Here is a 20,340-nt window from a genome sequence, read left to right on the forward strand (position 1 = left end):
CAGTATTAAATATTGCAGGAAACTAGGAAGAGAATTATCCAGCCCACCAATCCTGCTCCACCATTCAATTAGATCACAGCTGATTCAAGTGGCAACTATTCATTGCCACTTTCCCACACTACCTCCATATCCACTGATGTTTTCAGTACATTAAGAACAAGCAGATGATGAAGTAAAGGGTTGGGTCTTTTAGGTAACTTGGTAACTTGTGCATTGAAGCAAAAGATGTGGGAAAGATTCTTGACAGTATTTTCTCTATCCCTTCAAAAAGGAGAGGGATGGTGCAGACTTTCTAGTTCAAGAGGAGTAAAACATTTTATGACATAAAGATGATGAGGGAAATAAGTACTAGGTGGGTCCATCTCCTTAAAGGTGAATAAATCACCAAGACCTTTTAAATTGAACCCTCAGCTGTTAAAGGATGCCAGGGAGGAATAGAAATGCTCAGGATCATTTTTCAATCCTTACTATGAACAGATGGGGTAGCAAAGATTTGGAGATCTGCACAGTAGCTCAGTGGATAGCACTGCTGCCTCACAGCACCAGGGAGCCGCCATTTGATTCCAGTCTCTGGTGACTGTCTATGTGGAGTTTGCACATTCTCCCAGAGTCCGCATGGGTTTCCTCCGGGTGCTCTGGTTTCCTTCCACAATCCAACGATGTGCAGATTAGGTGAATTGACCATGCTAAATTGCCTGTAGTTTTCAGGGATGTGTAGTTTAGATATATTAGTCAGTGGTAAATGCAGAGTAATAAGGTAGGGAAATGGGTCTCGTTGGGTTTCTCTTCAAAGGGTCGGTGTGGACTTGTTGGGCCAAATGGCCTGTATACACACTGTAGGTATTCTACATTGTACAATTATTCAAAAGGTTTAAGAATGGGCCAATTAATTATTGGCTGGCCAGACTGACTATTACTTGGAAATTAATCAAGGATTAATCAGGGATCGTCATCATGATTTTGTTAGGGAAAGTTACTAACCTACTGGAATTGTTTGAGAAAGTTTGAAGGTAATAGAGTGAATGTTGTGTCCGTGGATTATTATAAGGCATTTGACAAGCTCCCACATGATAGACAGGTCAGAGCAATTAAGGCCTGGGTGAATGTGGCAAGTTAATTCCAAAATTAGCACAGTGACAGGAAATAAAGGATAATGATCATTAGTTGATTCTTTTCTTTGAGGTTGGCAGTTGACTTCAGAATGATTTCAATGGCTTGGTTGAGTGGATGAATAATTGGCAAATCAAATTCAATCTGGAGAAGTTAGAGGTTATGCATTTTGAGAAGCCAAACAAAGCAAGGAAATACACTGTAAATAGGAGAGTATTGAGAGGAATAGACAAAGTGATACACATTTCAGGTCCCTGAAACTGGTGGGATAGATAGATGAGGTGATAAAGAAGGCAGATGGGATGCTTTCCTTCATTGGGTAGTGGATTGAATGCAAGAATAGAGAGGTAATGCTGGAACTGTATAAGGCACTAGTTAGGCCACAGTTTTGTGTACAGGTCCAGTCATCACATTACAGGAGGACATAACTGATTATGGAGAGGAAATTTACAAGAACGTTGCCAAAGCTTGAAAGTTGTAGCTGAAGAAAGATTTGGATAGGCTATGATTGGTTCTTTCGGCATGGGAGGCTGAGGGGTAACTTATTGAGGTGTACAAAATAAGGGATTTCAAAGGAGTGAACAGAGAAGACCTGTTTTCTTTAGCAGAGCAGTTAATTATCAGGTGGCACAGATTTAATGTGTTTGATAGAAGGTTTAAAATGACCTGCGAGAAAGTTTTTTTTCACCGAGAATGATATGCTTCTGGAATTTGCTGTCCACTGTGATGATTAAAGTGGAAATCCTCAACTTTTTAAAAGAGAACCTGGATATGTACTTGAAGTGCTGTAGCCTGCAAGATTGCAGATGAAGTGCTGGTAAGTGGAATTAGAATGCGTAGCTAGATTATTCAGCAGATATCATGGGCTGAATGGTCTCTTTCAGCACTGTAACTAATCATATTAGGCAGTGCATTCCAAGTCACAACTTGCTGCATAAAGCAAATTTTCCTTATTTTGATAGCTCCCTAAGCATTGTTGTTCTTTAAACAGTATTTCCTTATTTAGTGTATCAAAACCTTCATGATTTGCCCTTGGCAGAACAATCCCAGTCTCCAGGATCCCTCTACAATGAAGTTCTAAATTCTTGTCCTATTCTAATAAGTCTTCCTGCAAATCTTCGACAGCCTTGATATCATAATTGAGTTGTAGTGCCCAGAATTGAACATAATGCTCCAATTGCAGCTTAATTCAAGGTTTCTAGACATTGAATAACCAGTAAAAATGCACATATACAGGCCTAGCACATCTTATGTACTTGAAGATGTGGGTCCAGTACAACCTGTATGTTTATTTCTAAGTTTTACAGGTTTTCAACATTTTTCTCCCCTTTGGAATGGCATATTCTGCTGTCAAATAATAAGTGACTTCTGGCACTGAAATAAAAGCAGGATTGTTTAATTGTGAGCCTTCTTGTTGCAATTCAAGCAGGGATGAAGAAGCAGTTGCATAATCACGAAGGGATTTCCTGCTCTGCGGTAGAAAAACAGTTATTAGTTGCTCAGGAGAGGCCTGAGTGAAGGGCTCCAGCAGATGTCAAGGGGCTGGTGGTTGATTCTTATCAACTATCTGCAAGGTGGGGGTGCAGGGAGGAAGTAGCAAGCATTTACAGCCTTCATCTGTAAGTGTAAGCAAACAGAATTTTATAATAAGTACTGAAGCAGCAAAACCTTTCTTTATATTCAAAAAGACTTCAGTGCAAAACTTTGGCACTATCATCAGTGCCAGGTGTGCCTGCAGTCTTGAGAATATCAACCATTCTCTATTCGGCCACTTCCGCCATCGCCTGCATGAAGCACCATATTCGAAAGAAGCTAGAATGTTTAGTGTCATAACACATTGCTCCTAATGTTGCTTTGATACTTAGCCTGCCATTTGCAAACTTGCAAACCCAATAACACCACCTTCTACTCACAATTAAACGTATTTTTAATAGTATGATGTTCCCTGCACTAATGCTATATAATAGCATCACCATGGAACCCTAAAATACCCCTCAGGTCCTTTTTAATACTTTTCCCTGTCACCTTAAACCTACATTCTCTTATTTTAAACTCGCCTACCCAGGATAAAAAGACCTTGGCTGTTCACCCTATCCATGCCCCTCATGATTTTATATACCTCTTTAAGGCCATTCCTTAGCCTCCAGTGCTCCAAGGAAAATAGCTCCAGCCTATTCAGCCTCTCCTTCTAGCTGAAACCATTCATTCCTGGCACCATCCTTCTAAATATTTTCTGCACCCTCTCAAGTTTAATAATATCCTTCCTACAGAATAGTGACCAGAATTACATGCAGTATTCTAAAATTGGGTTCAACCAATGTACTGTACAGCCGCAAAATGACATCCTAACTCATTTATTTAATGTTATGAGCAGTGAAGGCAAGCATGCCAAATGCCTTCTTCACTACCCTGCCTACTGCAACTCCACTTTCAAGGAACTATGTACCTGCACCTTACGTCTCTTTGTTCGGCAATACTCCCTAGGCCCCGACCATTAACTGTATAAGTCCTGCTCTGATTTGCTTTACCAAAATGCAACACCTCACATTTATCTAAATTAAACTCCATCTACCACACCTCAACCCTTTGACCCATCTGATCAAAGTCCTCTGAGATAATCTTCCTCACTGTCCAAAACACCACCTTTTTGGTGTCATCTGCAAACTTACTAACCATACTTTCGATATTCACATCCAAATCATTTACATAAGTGATGAAAGGCAGTGGACCCAGCACTGAACCTTGTGGCACACCACTGGTCACAGGCCTCTAATCCAAAAACAACCCTCCTCCATCACTCTCTGTTTCCTACCTTCAAGCCAATTTTGTATCCATTTGGCTAGATCCAACTGGATCCCATGTGATCTAACCATAGTAACCAGTGTAACATGGTCAAATGTTTTGTTGAAGTCCATATAGACACTGCTGTGCCTTCATCAATCTTCTGTATCACCTCTTCAAAAAACTCAATCAAGTTATTGAGACATGGTTTCCCACGCACAAAGACATGTTGACTATCCCTAATCCGGATTTGCCTTTCCAAATGCACATTTAACTTTTAATAACCTTCTCTCCAACCAGATAGAACTAGAGAAACAACATGGCTATAGTCAAATCCCAATGGTGCAGAAAGCCATTTCAATTGAGAGATATACAATTGAATTCCAGTATAATACCTTCAAAATGCTGTTAGTATTTGACCATCCACAGAGCACCATAAAGGTACATGCTTACTATTCTGCCAGTGCCATGCACAAACAGTACATTTATCCTGAGCCAAGTAGCAATTCACATTTTGAGTTCCCAACACTGGACTGCGCCAATTAGGCACTGGTGGTAGCAGTGTGGGGCTGGCTGGCTGACAGACAAGCAACAACAAGCATATTGGGAGAATGACAGGAGTGCACAGAAAAAATATGACCATCCTGGGAGTGGACATTAGATTTGTATTACAGTCCTGCCCCACAGATGTGCCTCAACAATTCTGCTATTCATATGGTCACAGGTCACTGAATTAATATGTCCTACTGCATGCCCCATTAAGTTATGATATCTGCAAGCATGATGACTGCAATTCGTTTACACAGCAATAAGCCAAGCTTACATGGCAACATGCAAAGACTCCATCATATTGTGTGTATACTGCTTGTGCAGCAGTAGAAGCTGAGACATTAGCCATCATCAATGTTGGGTCCACAAGTACCATGAGAGAACTGACTGCCACTTCTGGGATGGCATGTGCTGCAGGTTCTGTTAAGCCCTAAGCCAGGTTGGATCTGACCTTTTTGCAATCGTTGACAGTGGCAGCAGACTGTGATAGATCTGATAGTGCACCAAGCAATCCAGTACGAATGGACGCCAGCCTATGCTTGTATCTCACCCCACTGAAATCCTATCCAAAAACTCACCTTCCAAGGAGCCAGCACACATTCTATTTACTCCTCTATCTATGCTGGAGCCAGAAACTCACCATCTATTGATTCTGTCTTTATACTACATTCTAAAATAATGTCAGTATCTGAGTTGATGTGGTGGCTGGAAACATCAGGGCTTTGTGTGCCTTTGCTTGTACCCTTCTTGGTCAGACTAAACTGGTTGGCCAGGAAGCTGTTCTTGGTTATCTGACATCAGGTACAAAAGGAAAAGTAGGCATTAGAGAAGGAAGAAGTTGGAGGAAAGGCAGACAATCAATGATCACACCATATATATCCTACACTTTGAGCTAGATGAGGGGCAAGTGGGATTTAAGTAGCTGCAAGCAGCAGTACTATCAACCTGTATTTTCACAGTGGCACTGACTCTTCTCCAAGATTTTCAGGAAATATAAGCCTGCCTGTCCTGCATTGGTTCACTGCTGTTGTCTTCTGTTAATGTGAACTGTGTTGAAAGACAAAGGGAAGAGTTTTAGGATGTTGCAATGCATTTTAGTGATGTCTGTAGCTGAAAGAATATGATAATTAACATGTGGGTGCAAGGCTGGCAGCATTAGATGGGTGAAGTGGAGCATCTGAATGTTAGGCACACAAAAGTACTGATTGTTAAAGATTGTTTATGTGTGAGTGTTAGAGATGTGGTGCATTGAGTGGTGTTTGGTTGTTGGGTAAGTAGTGTCAGCTCATTCAGAGCCAAAGTTGCTCTGGCCTCTCACGTGTTTACACATGTTATTGTCTGGATCTATGGATAATGATGGTAGAAATGTTGACTTTTCTATCTTATAGCTGACCAGAAATCTCTCCCACTCTTATGCAGATATTAGCATGTGTTGGATTAAGTTCACTTTCTTTGTCTATCAAGTTCTGGAGTAGGATTTGTACCTGGTGCCTCTGGCTGAGAGGCAGGCATGCTACCCACTATGCAAAAGAGGATATGGTATTTGAAGATGCTTTCACTGACCTTGATCATTCATGTTACAACTTTGAAGTCTTTCTAATGTTGTAATCAATTCCACAGGGTCATGTGCTTTGAATTGATCTTCATGGTGACCTGTTCTCATTCCATTCAGAATCTTCCAGACTTGTCTGGAGCTTTCAGAATGGTGTATAATTGAACATATTGGAGCAGGAGACTAAACCCTGATGGAGGGTTAAAATATTGCTGTTAAGTTCTCAGAATTTTTCATGGTTTTCAGATTATCTGACCTTAATGTTTAAGAATCACATTCTCATTTATTAGCATATTATGAATACTTGCTTGACAAAAATTAAACATGTGTGAATGAACTGTTGAATGTCTACACTAGGCTGGGTCTCTCCTGAAACACAGCCACATAATTTAAATTTACACTTTTTATAGATCATCATCCTCCCAAAAAGCAACAATAAATGAGAGCCATACATCTCCTCGTAAAACTGCATCTGATACTCTTCAAAGTATTCACATTCTTCAAGGCCTCTTCATATTATTTGCAACGAATAGCCAGAACTTTTGAAAGATTAAGAGGACAGATGTGTGAAAAAGTGAGAGATTTCAATTGACAGTAGTACTTAAATTTCACAAATCCTTTCACAAACGCTTCAAAATAATTCCAAATTTTCTTTCTCTTGTCCTAACACTATGATCATATGCCACCTGGGCAGCTACAGGTGAGATTTTAGAAGCCTGTTGACTGGATTGTCACCTTGCCTCAGGTGATTTTGATTAAGGTCCTCTGGTAGGCCAACGCCTAGAGGGTCCAGCCTATGGGGGACTCCTGTGCAGTTGTAACATCCTCAGCCTGAGCTGATGGAAGCATTGGTCTCACTGGCAGAGGGGAGGGAGTGCAGCAGGACACCACTGGGGTATCTGGAGATGACAGTCCTGGAGTGTCAATCTGTCACTCCTCTTCCCTGACTGTGCACAATGCCACCTCCTGCATCCCTTGAAGGGTTGTGGAACTTAAAGTGATCAACGTCCTGCAGCCTCCTCTTGCCAAGCCAATTAATGACTTCATCCATGGCTCCCCTGATGGAGTGGAGATTTGAATGCCTATCTGACAGATACTGATTGTTTGGCTGGATCGAGCTGCCTGCAATGGCTGATACACAGCCCAAGACTCTATCCACTCACATGCTGGAGCTATAACATCAGACAGAATATGTACAGTTTCCCCTGTCCTTCACTCCAGGCTTATTAGTCTGCCTAATGATTCCCTCTATTAACGGCAAAGTCAAGAGGTACATCTATACTGGGTCATCAAGAACCTGTTCCACAACAATCCTCCAAATGTCAGAGACCTTGACCACCTCTTTCTCTTGCTATAGGTCTTGTTTGATTCTCAATAAATTTACACCCAAAGTGGAAATCTCTATGCTGTTATATGGTAGGGTGAGATCTCTTAGTTACATTTTAATTCACTCATGTGATGTGGGCATCTCTCATTCGGCCAGTATTTATTGCTCAGAGTCAGTTAAAAGTCAACCATATTGTTGTGGCAATTGAGTCACATATAGGACAGGTCACATTGTTCATGACGTACACATTAAAATGTTGTAAGGCCAGTACCAAACTCAATAGTTCCTTTTCGACTGTGGAGTACTTCTTCTGGTGGATGTTGTTCTTCTTCGAAAAGTAACCAACTGGCAGTTCAGTTCCTTCCTTATCTTCCTGAGTACAGCTCCAACTCCAATGTCACTAGCATCAGTTGCAACTTTAAAAGATTTTGAAAAGTTTGGTGGAGCTAAAACTGGTCTGGTGGTTAATATGGATTTCAAATGGTTGAATGCCTCCTGGCATGGTTCTATACACCAAAACTTTATGTTCTTCTTCAGCAAATCGGTTAACAATGCCACCATACTCCTAAAGTTTGGAACAAGAATCAAAGCACCTCTTTCTTCGAGGTTAGGCAAGCAAATTCCTCGATGGCCTTTGTCTTTGCATTCTGTGGGGTTGAACTTCCATGACCAATGTTATGTCCCAAGAACGTCATCTCTGCTTTCACGAATTCTGTTTTGTTCAAGTTTATCGCCAGTTTTGCTTCTCATAATCATTCAAAGAGCTCTGCCAAGTGTACCTTGTTATCATTACATTGTCCAAACAGATTGCACAGTTTGTTAACTCAGCCACAACTCTGTTCATGAGTCTTTGGAATGAGGCAAATACGTTATTCATTCCAAAGGGCATCACATTGAACTGATATAGCCCATTTGGGGTTACAAACACAGAAATTTCTTGCACTGACTCTGACAAAGGTAACCGCCGGTAACCACGCATTAAGTTAAACTTGGTGATGTAACTGGGTTGTCCGGCTTTCTCGATACAGTCCTCCAATCTAGGAATTGGATATGAGTCAATTTTATAACAGCATTGACCTTCCGATAATCCACACAGGGTCATTGAGTCCCATCCGATTTGGGAACTAAGACAATCAGCGGACTCCACTGTGGCTTGGTTCAATGATGACCTTGTCAAGCATGGCCTCCATCTCCATCTGGATCTGTCTGGCTTTGAAAGGATTAAACCAATAGGAGTGTTGTTTTATTGGAACAGTATTCCCTACATCTACCTCATGTACAATAGCGTTAGTCCTCCCCATGTGATTCTCACATATGTCCTTATACCACAATAACACATCTTTCAACTGCGTTCTATGCCCCTGAGACAGATAGCTTACTAACCTATCCCGCTCCTCAAGGACTTCTTCATTTTGTAATCTATTTTGAGGCACATCAAAATCCACATCATCTGAATTTGATTCCTCTCTCTGTGGGGCAGTAACTAACACCTGTTTCTCCAGTTCTTTCTCTCTCATATAATATGATTTCAACATGTTCACATGGCATACCCAATACCTTTTTTTTCTATCTGGCATCTTTACTAGATAGTTTACCTGACTCAAATCTTTCTCAATTTGATAGGGACCACTAAACCTGGCTTTGAAGGGTTCTCCTATCACTGATAACAGTACAAATACATTATCCCCCTCGGGAAAGCATCCGATTCTCAGAGCTTTTATCTGCTACCTGGTTCATTCTATGCTGTGCCCTCTTTAGGTGCTGTTTAGCTAACTCACCTACTCTATTTAATCTCTCCCTCACCTCCAATATAGAGACTAAGTGTGAGATCTCCGACTTGGTCCCCGACTTTGGTCCTGTTAATTTTTCTTTAATTAATTTTAAAGGGCCTCTCACTTCATGCCCAAACATTAATGCAAAGGCAGTGTACTGAGTAGGTTCATTTGGGGCATCTCTAATGGCAAACAATATGAATGGGATACCTTTATCCCAATCGTTCAGGTAGTCTTGACAGTGTGCTCTCAACATGGTCTTCAAGGTCTGATGCCACCTTTCTAAACCTCCCTGGCATTCAGGATGATATGCACTGAATTTAAAATGTTTTATACCTAGGCTATCCAAGACTTCCTTAAACAGCCTAGCAGTAAAGTTTGACCCTTGGTCCAACTGAATCTCTCTGGGTAGCCCATACCGTGTGATGAAAGTTACTAACTCCTCTACCACCTTTTTTTGCCTTGATATTCCATAATGGAGTTGCTTCCGGAAATCTGGGAGACACATCCATTATGGTTAACAAGTACTGGTTCCTACTTTTAGTTCTCAAGAGGGGATCTACACAATCAATCATAACCTGCATGAAAGGTTGTTTGAATGTGGGAATTGGCAACAAAGGTGCTGGTTTTATTACTGCCTGTGGCTTATCTATCATTTGGCATATATGACATGTATGGCAAGAGTTAACCACATCATTGTGCATTCCAGGCCTATAGAAATGCTTTTGTACCCCTAGGTGACTTCCTACAGGTAGTTCATGTGCTACCCGTAACACCTGCTGTCTGTATGCTACCGGCAACACAATCCCTTACAATTTCAGCTTTACTTTTGTCCTTAGTTAAAACCAAATCTAACCATTTTGCTAATTCTAAAAATATGGTCTTTTCTTTTCCTTCTGAACTTCTCAGCAAATTTGGGAATCATCTTCAAATCCAGAACCTCTTTAGCAGTTTTAAGAGCCATTTATCTCACTTTTAATTTAACCACCCACAAATACTGAAATTAAATAAATTCTCTCTCCTACGTTTTATTTAAAGACCTAGGACACTAATTGGCAAGTGTTTAAATATGCTGGGAACTTTTGTAGCCCAAATCTGTTCAAATCTGTCCAAATCTCAGACTGGATCTGTCTAAAGCTGTCCAAATCACGGACCTGAGCCCCCAAGCTGTTAGGACATGGCAGTAAACCTTTCTGCTAATTAAACCAAACACTCACCTCGCCTCGTAATCTGTTAAAGTATGAATGACAGAGAACTACCCAAATTCCACTATTTAACAAAAAATATCAATTTTATTCTTTAACTCTAAAGTGAACATTAAACAACCACTATTTACAACTCTCAGCCTCCTTTTTCTTAAAGTTTTGTTATCTACCTCCCACTCAAGAACAATATACTGATCCAATAAAGCCTCTATTACATTTACAGCAACTCAACTTTCAAAACCAGACAGCATATTTTGTCTGTGGTGTTGATCTTCCTCTATTTGTAGATCTCCCTGGGTTGTCTTCAGTCTACTGCTGCACACATTTTTCATGTGGAAAAGGTACCTTTGATAGAGAGAGTGTTCTGGCAGTCTGTCTGACAATGGCAGTTGGTGCTTATTCTGGCTAACTGTCCAAAATGTCGACTTCTTATACCCCAAACATCAAATCGTCTCATTGGTTCGATGTTGTTAAAATAGTAAAATTCAAATTCAAATGAGTTTTAATATCTTGGGGCATAATTTAAAAGATTAGTTAAATTCAAGTGGTGGTCAAAACAACTCAGGTTTACAGCCAAATGTTGCATCTTTCAATTTTCCAGTACAATCTGTGCCTGGTAGTCTGTCACATGACAGGTGCTTCCCAGCTTTTGCTCTCTCTTAAAGTTACAGTGCACGCCTTCAACTTCATAACACAGTGAATTAAGAGACATTTGCATTAGTACTTGCGCTGCATTGATAGTAAAAATACACGATAGATATTTTTCTAATCAACATCTGTAGTTACTATGACATATTCTAATCAACATCTGCAAAGTTACTATGACATATTCAAGAGCAAGTGGGACTTGAACCTGGGTTTCGTGGTCCAGAGGTGGGAACTTTATCATTGTGCCTCAAGGGCCCCTTGGAGCTGTGACTGTCGATATGTGTTAATTGGAAAAAAATGTGGTATGTAGCAATCAAATGTAATTGTAATTGCTCGGAATTAAAGATAGTTTAATGTAATCAAGGTACAGCTCAAGGAGCATCATACAAAATCATGTTTTATTAGTCTCTGCTAATAATTTGTATCAATTCTCATGGTCCATGCCACATTTTGTGCTATCCTTGTCCTTTAGCAAGAAGCTGTATTGTGTACATTAAGCTGGTTGCATTGAGAAGTGACTGAGCTGGTCAGCCTCCAGCTCCGTTTTTTTTTTAAGTATGAGCCCTGGTGATGGGTGAGGGACAGCAGTACACTAATGCAACTGAGATTTTTTAGGTACATGAGGTATGTGAAAGAGATGGCTGGTGCCCAGACTTGTGTGTGATATTCTTGACGGTGGGAAACTTACTATGCTAAATGAAATTGAAATGAGGTATAAAGCATTCAGTAGACAGTGTACTTAACCTGGCAATGGGCAGGAGTAGATTCATCCATTTACAGCACTGATCTCATGGCTGAGGGCTTTAGGTGCTGATAGCTGCAGCTCCATCCATACAGACTTGGTAACTCAGCATAATCTCTTGTTGCTATTCCAAGGAAAGAGGACATCCCTACACTCACAGATGGCCTGCAGCATCACACCCAGTGAGGCATTATGAAAGCAAGAGGCAGCCTTCTGCCTTCTCCTGGATATGTCCAGGGTCAGTTGGGTTCACTATGTAGTGTTCATAGAGGTCCTTGGTTGCAAGCGAGATCCATGGAACATAGAACATTGAACAGTACAGCACTGTACAGGCCCTTCAGCCCGAGATATTCTGCCAACCTTTTATCCTACTCCTAACCTAAGATCAGACTAACCTACATACCCTTCATTGTACTATCTTCCATGCGCCTGTCCAAGAGTTGCTTAAATGTCCCTAATATATCTGACTCTACTACCACCACTGGCAGTGCATTCCATGCACCCACCACTCTCTGTGTAAGAACCTACCTCTAAACATTTCCACTAAAGCTTCCTCCAATCACCTTAAAATTATGCCCCCTTGTGATAGCTGTTTCCACCCTGGGAAAAAGTCTCTGGCTATCCACTCTACTTATGTCTCTCATCATCTTGTACATGTTTGTCAAGTCACCTATCATCCTTCTTTGCTCCAATGAGAAAAAGCGTAGCTCCCTCAACCTTTCTTCATAAGACATGCCCTCCAGTCCAGGAAGCATCCTAGTAAATCTCCTCTGCACCTTCTCTAAAGCTTCCACATCTTTCCTCTGATGAAGTGACCAGAAGTGAACACCACACCCCAAGTATGGTCTAACCAGGGCTCTGTAGAGCTGCAGCATAACCTCGCAGCTCTTAAAACCAATCTCCCTGCTAATGAAAGCCAAGACACCATACTCCTAGGGTGCAGTCTGGATGACAACCAAAAGTGGAGCGAGGCAGGTTTCAGCAATAGTAGTAATTCCTGCTGCCACTAAAATTTAGCCTTTAACCACACAGGAAGATGTAATTGTTGAAAAGAACAGAATCGTATGAGTACCTGACCTGCCTGTGGGGAGATGTTCCTCTTGCTTTTCAGATCCACATCCACACTTGGGCAGAATTTTCATTTCTGAGCCTACGACCTTGCTTCCTGTTTTCTAATTCCTGGCCTATGGTCTTCAAACGCCATCCCATATTCCCAATTCCTTTGTCTCCGCCGCATCAGCTCCCAGGAGGACCAGTTCCAATACTATACAACCCAGATGGCCTCCTTCTTCAAAGACCGCAATTTCCCCCCAGACGTGATCGACGATGCCCTCCACCACATCTCCTCCACTTCCCGCTCCTCTGCCCTTGAGCCCCGCCCCTCCAATCGCCACCAGGACAGAACCCCACTGGTCCTCACCTACCTTCCCACCAACCTCCATATACATCGTATCATCCTTCATCATTTCCGCCACCTCCAAACGGACCCCACCATCAGGGATATATTTCCCTCCCCTTCCCTCCCCTATCAGCTTTCCGAAAAGACTACTCCCTCCATGACTCCCTCGTCAGGTCCACACCCCCCCCACCAACCCAACCTCCACTTCCGGCACCTTCCCCTGCAACCGCAAGAAATGCAAAACTTACGCCCACACCTCCCCCCTCACTTCCCTCCAAGGCCCCAAGGGATCCTTCCATATCTGCCACAAATTCACCTGCACCTTCACACACATCATTTACTGCATCCGCTGCACCCGATGTGGCCTCCTCTATATTGGGGAGGCAGGCCGCCTACTTGCGGAACGTTTCAGAGAACACCTCTGGGACACCCGGACCAACCAACCCAACCACCCCGTGGCTCAACACTTCAACTCCCCCCTCCCACTCCACCAAGGACATGCAGGTCCTTGGACTCCTCCATCGCCAGACCATAGCAACACAACGGTTGGAGGAAGAGCGTCTCATCTTCTGCCTAGGAACCCTCCAACCACAAGGGATGAATTCAGATTTCTCCAGTTTCCTCATTTCCCCTCCCCCCACCTTGTCTCAGTCAAATCCTTCAAACTCAGCACCGCCTTCCTAACCTGCAATCTTCTTCCTGACCTCTCCGCCCCCACCCCGACTCCGCCCTATCACCTTCACCTTGACCTCCTTCCACCTATCGCATTTCCAACGTCCCTCCCCCAAGTCCCTCCTCCCTACCTTTTATCTTAGCCTGCTGGACACACTTTCCTTATTCCTGAAGAAGGGCTCATGCCCGAAACGTCGATTCTCCTGCTCCTTGGATGCTGCCTGACCTGCTGCGCTTTTCCAGCAACACATTTTCAGCTATGGTCTTCAAAACTACATCAGAAATCATGGAAACGCTCTGTCAAATCTGTTGCAGTGTTGGTATTTCAATTCTTTCTGTGTTCCAGTAACTGTTACTGCCTGAATGCATCACCTCCTTAAGATGTGTAGGCTAGCTGTAAGTTGTGCTCACCACATACTCATCTGAATCCCCTGCTGAGCATGCAACCTGTTAACAGTTTATTTATCTGGGCTGCACACCACATCATTATGATGAGAAAGCAGTACACAGTTTTGCTGCCTGCATCATTTCTTTCATGCATAGGAAAAGCCCCTAGACCCCAAAACTGACATTGTCAATTATTTTAGCTCCAAAATAAAGACCATATGACAGCAATAGTATTAAAACGTCAGCTTTGGAAACAGTGCTGTCATTTTTTTTCTGGGTGCAGTGTTTTCCTGAATTGCTTTTGCAAGTCTGAGTGTACAAGAATCTGATTAATTTTATGTGCAGTTTTTGTTGCTGGATCCCCATCAACTGCTGTTGGTAGAATGGAATTTGTTATCAGCTAAATGGACAGATATGGTCAGGGATTAGTTATTTCAAAAATGATAGTACACCTGACAAACCAGCATCGCTTAGCACAACATTGATGTAGTTGCCTGCTCAAATTATGGAGTGGGTTTAGAATCCATGATATTCCTGACTTCTGATTCTCATTTTTGCACCTGATCCAAACTTATAATTGACAATTATTTTAAACAATGAACTTGCCATAGCATTTTAATAGAGAAATGCTTGTATGGGAGACTCACTGTGCTATGTTTTAAACTAATTTAGAAATTTGAGATGCAGCTGCCAGTAGTTGATAATGCACTGAAGGCCAGGCTTAAGAGTTGTCATTGCTTGTCTATAATGGGAAAAAGTTTGTTGTTCTACTAATACTGCAATTGATTGACTTATATACAGCTTTGGAAAAGGTGCAAACAATATTTCTTTGAAAATTCTGTTGGATAAAATTTCTTCCTAATCATGGATACTGGAAATCTGAAATCAAAATGGAAGTCAGATACTCTGTAGAGACAGAAACTATTAACCATAGAATATCATAGAATCCCTATAGTGTGGAAATAGGCCATTCGACCCATCAAATCTGCACCAACCCTCTGAAGACCATCCTATCCAGACTCACACCTCTACCCAATCCCTGTAACCCTGCATTTCCATGGCTAATCCACTTAACTTGCAGTCCCTGGACACTAAAGGCAATTTAGCATGGCCAATCCATCTAATCTGCACATTGAGTCATAGAGTTTTACAGCATGGAAACAGATCCTTCAGTCATCTTTGGACTGCAGGAGGAAACTGGAGCACCTGGAGGAAACCCATGCAGACAGGGAGAATGTGCAAACTCCACACAGACAGTCGACTGATGGTGGAATTAAAACCAGATCCCTGGCACTGTGAGGCAGCAGTGCTACCCACTGTGCTGCCAGAAATGGTATTGATACTTGAGGAAGGGATGGGAAGGACAGCAAAGATGTTCAGTATTCAGGAACACCACTTCATCCTGGATTCAACATGGGACCCAAGTACCATTCATAGGATCTGACTCTTGCCTCTCAGAGACAGATCCTACAAATGGTTACTTTGGGGAAGGTAACCACTCCAGGCTAATTTTCCAGATATAAAGTTGGAGAAAATATATGTATGTGTATGGAAGACTGCCTAATGGACCAGAAGGAAAGAACAAGACTAGATAGGATGTTTTGGCAGGCCACAACTAGTGGAATGCCACAAGGGTCAGTGCTGTGACCTTAGCTATATTCTATCTATTAACTTTGAAAAGACAGAATAATGTGCCTGACTTTGATTAAACAAAGGCAGAAGTAGGTACTGCAGATGCTGGAGATTGGAGCTAAGATTAGATCAGGAATCCTGATGAAGGGCTTTTACCCGAAACGTCGATTTTTCCTGCTCCTCGGATGCTGCCTGACCTGCTGTGCTTTTCCAGCACCACGCTAATGTTGACTTTGATGAAACAAAATTAGGCGGCCATGTAGCCTGTAAGGAGAACAGATGCTGCAAAGTGAGACAATTAACTGACTGGCCAACATTATAGCAAATAAATTATAACGTAGGAAAGTGTGAAGTTATTCACTTTAGTAATTAGAATAGAAAAGCAGACCTTTTTAAATGTCATAAGTTTTAAGTCTTGATGTTGAGATGCTTGGCTGTACTTATACAAAGAATGAACAAAGTTAGAGTGCAGATAAAGTAAGTAAAAGAATGGCAAATATTACAAGATCTTATTGCAAGGTGATAGGAGTACAAGAATAAGGAACTTATGCTATATTTGTAAAGGGCTTTGGAAGACCATAATTGGTGTGCTGTGTGCATTTTTGCACTTTCTCGAAAGAAGGATATGCTTGTTCTAGAGGTGGTGCAGCAAAGGGCACTAATTTGCTTCTTGAAGTGAAAGGTATTATAATATTGTGTGAGTCTATGATCAGGCAAGCACATAGCTTTAAGAGAATTAAGTGATTACATCAGAGTTGCATCCAATATTCTTGTATTAATTCAGTATCACTCAGAGGGCAGTATCTTGTATAAAGGTAGAAGCTCCATTTTGAATGGCTGCTTGCTGTACTTTGCAATCCAAAAAGAAAGCTAATTAGTCAACCCTGAGCTTGAGTCCAAACTATACCCATGTCTGCAATTGTGTTAGAATGTATTTTATTGTTTTCTGTAAATGAAATCTTCAGGTATTTGTTCTCAGAAATGACCCAGTGTCAGTATTCAATTACAAGTGTTGGCATAATAGTAAAACCTAAAGAACATGGGTTGCCCCATGTATAGGTTCACCTTTGAGACTGTACTCACTGGAGCTCAGAAGAATGAGATTATCTAATTGAAACATCTATAATCTGAAGGGATTTAACAAGGTAGACAGAGGTTGTTTTCCTTGACTGAAGAATTTACTGTACGGGGCACAGGCTCAATATAAGAAGTTGATCATTCAGAACTAAGGACAGGTTGTGAATCTTTGGAATTGTCTATCTCACAAGGTTTGTAATGTTTTATTGTTGAGTATATTTAAGGGTCATTGTTCATTCCTGATTGCCCTTAAGAAGTTGGTGGTGATCTTGAACTATTGCAGCCCTTTTTTGTAAAATTACAGAACCCCTACACTATGGAAGCAGGCCATTCTCACTATCACATCCACATTGACCCTTCAAAGAGTATCTCACCCAGACCCACACCCCTACCCTATAACCCTGCATTACCTTTGGGCTACGCAGACACAGGGAGAATGTGTAAATTCCACACAGACAGTTGCCAGAAGATGGAATCAAACCCAGGCCCCTGGCACTGTGGGGCACTAGTGCTAACCACTGAGCTAGCATGCCACTTCTGTATCTGCACTCTAACTTTCTTTGTATGAGAATATCCAAATTTCTCAACATCAAAATTTAAAACCTATGACTTTAAAAATACCTATTTGTCTAGGTAATTCCATAATGTTTTTGAAAAGGAAGTTCCAGGATTTTGACCCAATGATATTGAAGAAACAGTGATTATTATCCCAAGTTGGGATGGTGCATGACTTGGAAGGGAACTTGATGGCAGTGTTCCCAAGCATCTGCTGTCCTTGTCCTTCTAGGTGGTAAAGATTGTGGATTCAGAAGGAACTGTCAAAGGAACAGTTGTGAGTTACTACAGGACACATGTATGTACTTAGGAAATCAGTGGAAATGGGGAGAGAGAATTAGAAGTTGGATTGAGGCAGAAGATCTGCCAAGACCAGATTGAATGGCACAGCTCACAAAAATGGCTCACAGCCACTTTTTTTTTAAATTTTATGTTAAAACAAGGAGTCACAAGTTCCAAACTTGGTGAAATTAAGTTTGAAATGTTTAAAATTTAACTTCTACCTGTCCATTTTTGGATGTTAAAATTAGGCTTAATGTTTCAGGTCAAAGTGACAAAGCTTTTAAACAAAAACAAAACCTGGAAAAAAGGGATTGGAAAAGAATGAATGAGATGTTTGTAGTAATGTGGATGGCAGGATTGTGATTACACGAGTGATGGTGCAAGGCAAAAGGAGGTGATGTGACAAGAACAGGTTTTTAACAAAAAAGTAAGGAGGAAGAATGAACGATTACAGAATTTAGTATTTCCCCAGTATTAGAAGTTTTGGTAGTTTTGATTGCATAGACATGATTAGAATTCATTGGAAAATAAATAAGTATGGAATCTTTCAATGATCAAAGTGCATGATGTTGTTCATTAAAACCAAAAGAGAAAATGCTAGAAAATCTCAGCAGGTCTGGCAGTATCTGTAAGGAGAGAAAAGAGCTGACATTTCGAGTCTAACTGACCCTTTGTCAAAGCTCTTTTGGTTTCAGATTCCAGCATCCGCAGTAAATTGCTTTTATATATGTTGTTCATTAAAAGTTTTTTTTTGTACTTTGTTAGATAATATCATAAATCCAACTGTGAGGACTTATTGGCTGACACTTGGTTTTGGTGATGTTTACATTGTGTATATGACTGCGACAACAGCTGCAGGAGAAGGGGCCAAGGGAGCAGAGTTGGCCATCAAGCAAGGTAAGTAATGTATCGCACAAACCTTTAACGTCAGAGTAACATACATGAGGGTGATAGGGGAGAATTTTTTTATCATAATTAAAAGCTAGTTCTGACATGCCCATTCTTAACTGAGGCGTGTTTGAGGAATTCAATTTGTTGGAAATGTTACGTGAGTCACTGGATCATTACAAGGAGGGTCATAAGATAACAGGTGTGTCATTCAGTAAGCCATTGAAATATTGAAGATACCATTTGGGTATCCAGAAGGGAGAAGTATCCAATACAAAAAGGAAGATCAGGAATGGCAATTTGAAGTCATTAGATCTTGAGATATTAGGTTTTAACTTGAGTCCACAGTTGATTATTTGATGTCATGTATCCTCAGCACTGACAAAATTTGTAGATGTCTTCATGTTCTCCATGAATGGCTGTTCCTCTGGTTTACTTTCTACCAGGTGTTGGCTTCAAGAGACTGAGAGAAACTGTCTTCAGGTTCTCTTACAAATCCATTTTCTTCTCTCTGCTCTGCCCAAAAGCAGAATTGTAAACCAATTCACTTAGAGTCATAGAGATGTACAGCATGGAAACAGACCCTTTGGTCCAACTCGTCCATGCTGACCAGGTATCCTAACTTAATCGAGCCACTTTTGCCAGCATTTAGTCCATATCCCTCTAAACCCTTCCTGTTCATATACCCATCGAGATGCCTTTTAAGTGCTGTCATTGTACCAGCCTCCACCACTTCCTCTGGCAGCTCATTCCATACACGCACCATCCTCTGTGTGAAAAAAGTTGCCCCTTAGGTCCCTTTCAAATCTTTCCCCTCTCATTCCAAACCTATACCCTCTACTTCTCGACTCCCCCATTCCAGGGAAATGACCTTGTCTATTTAACCTATCCATGCCCCTCAATTTTGTAAACCTCTATAAGGACACCTTTCAGCCTCTTACATTTCAGGAAAAACAGCCCAAGCCTATCCACCCTCTCCATATAGCTTAAACCCTCTAACCCTGGCAACATCCTTGTAAATCTTTCCTGGACCTTTGCAAGTTCCACAACATCCTTCCTGGAGGAGGTATACCAGAATTGCACGCAATTTTCGAAAAGTGGCCTAACCAATGTCCTGTACAGTCGCAACATGACCTCCCAACTCCTATACTCAATGCTTTGACCATTAAAGGAAATCAAACCAAATGCCTTCTTCACTGTCCTACCTACCTGTGACTCCACTTTCAAGGAACTATGAACCTGCACTCCGAGGTCTTCTTGTTCAGCAACACCCTCTAGGACCCTTACCATTAAGTGTATAAGTCTTGTCCTGATTTGCCTTTCCATAATGCAGCACCTCACATTCATCTAAATTAAACTCCATCTGCCACTCCTCAGCCCATTAGACCATCTGATCAAACTCCTGTTGTACTCTGAGGTAACCTCCTTCGTTGTCCACTACACCTCCAATTTTGCTGTCATCTGCAAATGTACTAAGTTTCTATGTTCATATCTAAATCATTGATATAATGATAAAAAGCGGTGGACCCAGCACTTATTCTCGTGACATAGCACTGGTCACAAGCTTCCGCTCTGAAAAGTGACTGTCCACCACCACCCTCTGTCTTCTACATTCAAGCCAGTTCTGTATCCAAATGGCTAGTTCTCCCTTTAATCTGCGTGAAGTAACTTTGCTAACCAGTCTTCCATGAGGAACCTTGTTAAACGCCTTATTGAAGTCCATATAGATCATGTCCACTGTTCTGCCCTCATCAATCCTCTT

General features: G+C 41.5%; 1 protein-coding gene across 1 annotated transcript in view; it reads left to right on the forward strand.

Moving 5' to 3' along the window:
- The window catches only part of LOC140479355 (interleukin-12 receptor subunit beta-2-like), a 143,228-nt gene that overhangs the window by 93,974 nt on the left and 28,914 nt on the right, over positions 1-20,340 (forward strand). Inside the window, exon 13 of the mRNA XM_072573265.1 lies at positions 18,456-18,587. Coding sequence (XP_072429366.1) covers positions 18,456-18,587 — 132 coding nt within the window. The remainder of the gene's footprint in view (positions 1-18,455; positions 18,588-20,340) is intronic.

This window comes from Chiloscyllium punctatum, chromosome 7 (assembly GCF_047496795.1).
Source record: "Chiloscyllium punctatum isolate Juve2018m chromosome 7, sChiPun1.3, whole genome shotgun sequence".
Lineage (NCBI taxonomy): Eukaryota > Metazoa > Chordata > Chondrichthyes > Orectolobiformes > Hemiscylliidae > Chiloscyllium > Chiloscyllium punctatum.